The sequence below is a fragment of the Silurus aristotelis genome (genome assembly GCF_946808225.1).
Source record: "Silurus aristotelis genome assembly, chromosome: 13".
Classification (NCBI taxonomy): Eukaryota; Metazoa; Chordata; class Actinopteri; order Siluriformes; family Siluridae; genus Silurus; species Silurus aristotelis.
In genome coordinates, this window is record NC_139586.1 from 28,265,863 (window position 1) to 28,273,362 (window position 7,500).

Below are 7,500 nucleotides of genomic sequence, written 5' to 3' on the forward strand. Positions count from 1 at the left end.
AAATTTAAGATGCAATTTTAAAAATAGATTTTAATTCACATTATCTGAAATTAATGTCTGGAATTAATTAGTGCCTATAAACTATAATCCTTAAATCATATTGAATATATATTAGGGCTGCCAATTGCTGAAAATAATAAATTACGTTTAATCTCATGATTGTCATGATTTAACTCGTGATTACTTAAATCGCAATTTTTATCTTCTAAATGTACCTTCAATTAACACTTTTAAAGTTTTTAATACTCTGGTCGTAACAGATAATTAAATTATTAATATTTATTGAATTATTATTTGAATATTAATTTCTTTTGAGGTGTCATGGTTCTATAGTTATATGTTTTCAGTGATTGTTTTAATTGTTAAATTTGCTTTCCCTCAGTTCTCAGTAAAGGCGGGTGGACAGAGGGCGGTGCTGAAATAGTCTGGGAAGGCAATGTTTATTTATTTATCTATTTTTAATAAATGAAATTACTGCCGTTAAAATGAATTTGATATATATATATATATATATATATATATAGTTATTTATTTTATTGTTTGTTTGTTTGGTTTTTTTTAATGTTTATTGGTTACGGTGGCATGCAAAAAATATTGGCACCCCTAAATATCAACAGAGAAACCTGTAAATTATTATTATTTTTAACCTTTTAGTATTCTGGAGAAAATATTAAAAAAAAAGTATTCTGCTCTCATGGATATCAAACAACACAATACAGTTTTCTCACCCGAAATAATCCCTTAGTTGCAAAAATGTGTTGCACAAATATTGGCACCCTTTATAATTCCTGGGAAACACATTGCAAGAAATGTATATTGATAGCCATAAATTTATCCATACAACATAGCAGCTATGGGGTATAGGGCCTTGCTCAGGGGGCCCAGGAGTGGAAACTGGTTGTGGCTGGGATTTGAACTCACGACCTTTGGATCCAAAGTTCAATGCCCTATCCACACCTACCCATAAAAGATATCTGAGACCTTTTCAACAGCCATGATCTCTCGTTCCTCTTCTTCTTTTGCCTGCTCCCGCTAGAAGTCACCACAGTGGATCATCCTTATATCCTCCATCTCACCTGGTCCTCTACATCTGCCCCTTTAAAACATACCATCTGCATGTTTTTCCTCACCACATCCATAAACCTCCTACTTGGCCTTTTTCTTCCTGGTGGCTCCATCCTCAGCATTCTTCTACTGACACCCCCTGTGCCCCTCCTCGGCACATGACCAAATCATCTCTCTCACCTCATATCCAAAACGTCCCACCTGCACGATCAGTCTAAATAAACTCATTTCTAATCCTGTCCATCCTCGTCACACCTGCAGCATCTTCAACTCTCATCTTTAACCTGAACTCTTACACATACCCTTCTATCCCGGATCCCTCCTGCCACTCTTCTCCACTCTTCTCCACCCTGCTCTTACTCTGTTTTTTACCCTTCTAACACACCCTCCATCTCAACCCCAGGGATTGAAACTCATCCACCTTCACCACCTCGACTCTTTGCAGAATTTTTCCATATCCTGTAATTTAAGGTGATGGATGATTTCTCCCTACACATATTCTATGGGGTTTCGGATGGTAAGATCCATGAGAGAAAAGAATAAATAATAAAAAATAAAAAAAATATGAAACTAAGACAAAGGATTTTTTTGCTAGTATTAAATGAAGGGTGCCAATATTAATGAGCACTGTATTCAAAACAATAGAATTACAGCTTAAAATTAATATTTGAACTTTACTGCATGGCAGATGTGAAGGGAAGGTGTTGTGCAGTGTGTTTGTGTGTGTGTGCATGTGTGTGTGTGTGTGCGCGCGTCGTGTGCGTGTGTGTGTGTGTGTGTGTGTGTGGGCATGTGTATGTGTGTGTGTGGGCATGTGTATATGTGTGCGTGTGTGTGTGTGTGTGTGTGTGTGTGTGTGTGTGTGTGGGCATGTGTATGTGTGTGTCTATGTGTGTGTGTGTGTGTGTGTGTGTGTGTGTGTGTGGAGGCTCTGACCTGTCCCAAGTCCTTGCTCTTGCCTGGAGCGGGGCTGTGATCTGGTGGTGAGGGGGCAGGAGGGAGACTCGGGGATCTGGGAAGCTCCTTCCTCAGCGTAGGTGCTCGGTCCAAGCCATTTCCATGAGGAGAGTGAGCAGCGCTGCCCACAGGAGAGGACGGGTCCTGCAAAAAAAAAAAGAAACACGGATACAGGGAGTGAAAGAAATGTAATTAGAAAATGCAACGGTAATAAATCCAATCAATCCGATTTCCAGCATCCAATTGATTTTGTTCAGCTATAACATGGACACCTACGGTATACAGTCTCAAATATCATGCATTTTAATAGCTTCATAATCTCTCTCTCTCTCTCTCTCTCTCTCTCTCTCTCTCTCTCTCTCTCTCTTTCTTTTTCTCTCTCTCTCTCTCTCTCTCTCTCTCTCTCTCTCTCTCTCTCTCTCTCTCCCTCTCGTCATCTCTCAATCTTTATCGCCTCCACTCCTCCTCTTTCTCTTTCTTTTTTTCCCCCCGTTTGCTGATGTTTATCTATTATGCACGGCTGCGGAACACTCGCACGGGCAGAGTTTGTGGATATTGTTTTGTGTCCGTAAGGCAAATTATGGGGAGGAAAACATAATCCGTTACGCCACATAAGGAATTTTTCAAAGGCTGAAATATTGTGGAGGCACACGGAGCTGATACTAAACTAATAACGCAGCCTTTTGCTGATCCACGAGAAGAATACACCATGGCCTCGTTAACTCGCTGAAAAAAAAAAGGAAAAATCAGCACCGTGCTGGAAGACAGCAGTAAATTATCCTTAATCATAACAAAATGCCCTATTTATCAAGCTTTAGGGAACGCTGCGTACTAACTACCTCCACACACGCCGGTGCCAAAAGTATTGGGACACCCGACTTTTCCACCCACATGTGGATCCTATTCAACCAGCATTAAAGTTAACGGTGTGATAACATTTGTGCATCAGTGAAAATCGATTTATATACATATGATTATTAGTAGGTGCGATTTACTTTTATTATTTAGAAAGTGATCAATATTTGATCTGCAGGTCGATTTCTCGTCGCTAAACCGTCACTCGATCGCGTTCTCTCAGCACCGCTGCTGCTACGTGAACGTGACGTATCGCAACGATTCAGAGACCGAGGCGTGTCCTGAGAGTCACATAGAATACAGATTAACATGGCAGAGGTAGAGCTGTGACTTCCTGCAGACACAACAGGAAAAGAACGTCTGGTTTTATTTCATCATTTTTCTTTTCATGCGTTAGAAGTCAGAAGGCACTTGAGTAAACTGATGATTTGCTGTCTGTCTGACTTTCTGTACCAAATTGAATTGCAAAACCTCACTGCATCGTGGAGCTGGAGGTAGCAGAGCTGAAGATGTTGAGATGTTTGTTGGGAGTGACGACGATGGACAGGATTAGAAATGAGTTTATTAGAGGGACAGCGCATGTAGGACGTTTTGGAGACAAGGTGAGGGAGGTGAGATTGAGATGGTTTGGACATGTGCAGAGGAGGGACATGGGGTATATCAGTAGGAGAATGCTGAGGATGAAACCACCAGGAAGAAAGAAAAGAGGAAGATGAAGGAGGAGGTTTATGGATGTGGTGAGGGAAGACATGCAGGTAGTTGGTTTAAAAGAGGCAGATGTAGAGGACAGGGGGGGTATGGAGACGGATGATCCGCTGTGGAGACCCCTAATGGGAGCACCCGAAAGAAGAAGAAGAAGAATGTCTGTAATACAGATGTGTAAAGAGTAGCTGAAAATCATACTTGAGTAAAAGTATAGATACCCTTATTGCAAAGTTAATTTCACTATCTCTGAGTCTTCCAGTATCTGATTTGAACAGTATTTGAGTATTTGACTAATACTGACCGTAGGCTTGTGGTCCTCGACACCAGGACACAAATCAAATCGTGCATTATCCGCATTAACACTGCAGTAACCATCAACCCGACAACAGAGATAAAACAAAGTAGCAAAGTCATCTTTTAAAAAGGGATGACAGTAACACAATCATGTCACAAAGTAGAAGAACCGTTTATTTAATCGAGAAATTAAATAATTGTAGATAAAGTAAAAGCAGATATTCAGAGCTGATTGTGATGTGATGCAGGACAATATTTGTATTCAACTCCAACAAAAAAATGTTTCTCAAGTGTTATAGAATTGATTCGAGCTCTTTTACGACTGAAAATGAGGCCAACAGTGCGAAAAAGTTGCTCAAATGTGTATTGGAGAGTGTTGAGTCTTAATAACATTTTAAACAGAGGTGCAGAACGTAATTGGTAAACGCTGACTCGGTAATTAAAAGACAGTGGAGTAAAAGGAATCGTAAATGGAGTTGAGTAGAGAGAAAAAGTTGCTTCTTTGATACTCAGTAAAACGAGAAAGTAGCCAAAAATATTGCTTAAATACAGTAAGGAAGTACATTTACTTTAATACTTTACACCACTGCTGTGATGTTTCTCCATAGAGAATTACATAGGAATTAAAATCACATATCAGGACTCACCTCATTAGAGACGTCTACCACTAGATTGTCTTCACTCTTGTCCCCATCACTGTCCTAATAGAAGGAGAACAAGTAGAAATGTTAGAGAAAACACACACACACACACACACACACACACACACACACACACACAACATATAAATTATATATACACACACACACACACACACACACACACAACATATATATTATATACACACACACACAACATATATATTATATACACACACACACAACATATATATTATACACACACACACACACACACACACACACAACATATATATTATATATACACACACACACACACACACACACACACACACACACAACATATATATTATATACACACACACACACACAACATATATATTATACACACACACACACACACACACACACACACAACATATATATTATACACACACACACACACACACACACACACACACACACACACACACACACACACACACACACACCATATATATTATATACACACACACACACACATATATATATATATATAAAACAAAAAACAAAAGTATTGGGACACTTGACTTTTCCAGCCACATGTGGTTCTTTCCTAAACTGCTCCATATTTTATCTTCTAAATTACTTTTATATAAAATATCCTGGTTTATCATGGGTTCTGTATATACAGGTTATAGGATCTACACAATGCACAGCAATAAAGCGCTCCCAGCATTCCCGCCACTTCTGGAATGTGTCCTATAAGTCTTTTAAAGAGGGTTTTTATATAATATGGTTTCTGAATGAACAAATGATCACTGTATTTGTTCTTCCAGACCTTAGCAGCAATTAGAGCCCATCAGATTACTGCAGCAGGATGCTACCCATCCATTATATACCACACCACACTCTAATGATAATAACCCAGGAGGTGCCATTAAATCAGAATCTCTCTATGGGTTTTAGTCCTAAGTTTTACACCTTGATCCTGTTTTATAAAACATCTACTTGTATTCTTCAATCGGTACCACCTGCTCCTGTGAGGCCTTTACTGTACACTAGGGGATATCAAAGTTATATCAAGTTTCAAAACTAGTTTTGTAACACACCAACATGCAGCACAAGGCTGCATGCACAGTCACAGGTAGCACCGGCCTTCATTACCCAGTGTGCCAAAAGACATGCTTCTGTTTAGATCAGGAGCTGGTGATATTCTGACCACGTGCTTTACCACGTCTGCTATTCTGACCACGTGCGAACCCTGAAACAACACATTTCCACACATACCCTGCTTGCCAGATTTGGCTCCTGTGGACTAACCTTAACCCTAATCCTAGATAAAGCGCCAGGTCAGCGTTTTGACCCGATCAGGCACGAATAGCAGAATAGCTTCTTTGAAAAGAAGACTTCCAGGACACATTCCAGAAGAACGCTGGGGGCGCTGTATTACTGTGGAAGGGGGCTATTTTGAAGGTGAGTCTCAAAAATGTTTTATATCACTTCGTATATATAGTGACAGAACAGATTTCCTTTTTTTTTTTTTGCTTCAATATTGCTAATGGAAAAGCATAATTCCATTTTCCGGTTGCCCAAAGATCTGCTAGGTGTCTGTGAAAAACAGACTGAATGCCATCTGAATAGGGCGAAAATGTGTAAACATCATTAATCACATTAGGGGATGAGTTTGAGGTCATGAGTGCGCGACAGGACGTACGTAATGCGATGGGCCGTCTTTATCGTCACAGCGCCTCCTCTTGGCATCGTTGCCGGTGTGGGAGGAGAAAACTCCCGAGGGTCCCTGACGCTCCTCTATCGCCTGACTGTCTGTTGACGACACAGACTTGCTCTACCAAAAGAAAGAGGAAGTGAATTAACACACACACACACACACACACACACACACACACACACACACACACACAAACACACACACACACACACACACACACACACACACACACACACACACACACACACACACACACTATTCCCCGTTCTCAAAGCCAAGCAGGATCTTGGCTGACTGCTCTAGAACCTGCGTTTTCATTCTCCCTGCACCTGAGAGCGTTTTGAGCCAAACAGGATGTGAGCTGGACTATGATGAGCATGAGAAAAAAAAACAGCATAAAGAAGTGCAGTACTCTGGACATGTCCTCTGTGTCTCATCTGTCCCAGACTTTCAGATTATTCCATTTTCAGCTGCTGTAGTGAAATTATAAATAAATGGACATTCATACTGCTAAATCAGCACAAATGAAGAGTAATAAATGGTAAAAACTAGTAAAGGGGCATTTACTTGTTTATTTTTAAAGTATAATATTCTATACATGTATTAATCTGTCAATCAATTAATTAATTAACACATTTCTCTTTAATTTTCATTTTATTTCCCCTGCATTCTCCCTAGAAAAAGTGTGTTTGTGTGTAATTTTGGTGTAAGTAGGTTGGGGGATCAGTAGGTTGGTGGGGATCAGTAGGTGTTGGTCAGTAGGTTGGGCGATCAGTAAGTTGGGGGGATTAGTAGGATGGTGGGGATCAGTAGGTTGGTGAGGATCAGTAGGTTGGGGGAATCAGTAGGTTGGTGGGGATCTGTAGGTTTGGGGGATTAGTAGGTTGGGGGATCAGTCGGTTAGGGGGATCTGTAGGTTTGGAGGATCAGTAGGTTGGTGGGAATCAGTAGGTTGGGGGATCAGTAGGTTGGTGGCAATCAGTAGGTTGGGGGGATCAGTAGGTTGGTGGGAATCAGTAGGTGTTGGTCAGTAGGTTGGGGAAACAGTAGGTTAGTGGGGATCAGTAGGTTAGTGGGGATCAGTAGGTTGGTGGGGATTAGTAGGTTTGTGGGGATCAGTAGGTGTTGGTCAGTAGGTTGGGGGATCAGTAGGTTGGGGGGATCAGTAGGTTGGGGATCAGTAGGTTGGGGGCATCAGTAAGTGTTGGTCAGTAGGTTGGGGGACCAGTAGGTTGGTGGGGATCTGTAGGTTGGTGGAAAGTTTTGGTGGACCTT

General features: G+C 40.8%; 1 protein-coding gene and 1 long non-coding RNA gene across 7 annotated transcripts in view; one reads left to right on the top strand and one right to left on the bottom strand.

Annotated features, from left to right (window-relative positions):
* The window catches only part of tle2b (TLE family member 2, transcriptional corepressor b), an 80,657-nt gene that overhangs the window by 13,066 nt on the left and 60,091 nt on the right, over positions 1-7,500 (bottom strand). For all 6 annotated transcript variants that reach the window (XM_083559164.1, XM_083559165.1, XM_083559163.1 and 3 more), the window contains exons 9-11: positions 6,211-6,342; positions 4,524-4,577; positions 2,002-2,166 (exon numbers count right to left, since the gene is read on the bottom strand). In XM_083559164.1, the coding sequence (XP_083415290.1) occupies positions 2,002-2,166; positions 4,524-4,577; positions 6,211-6,342 (351 nt within the window). The remainder of the gene's footprint in view (positions 1-2,001; positions 2,167-4,523; positions 4,578-6,210; positions 6,343-7,500) is intronic.
* Positions 6,369-7,500, top strand: part of LOC310736099 — a 2,038-nt gene continuing 906 nt past the window's right edge. The window contains exons 1-3 of the long non-coding RNA XR_014536437.1: positions 6,369-6,912; positions 7,021-7,124; positions 7,211-7,500. The exon at positions 7,211-7,500 is cut by the window's right edge and continues 906 nt beyond it. This is a non-coding gene — a long non-coding RNA (uncharacterized lncRNA). The remainder of the gene's footprint in view (positions 6,913-7,020; positions 7,125-7,210) is intronic.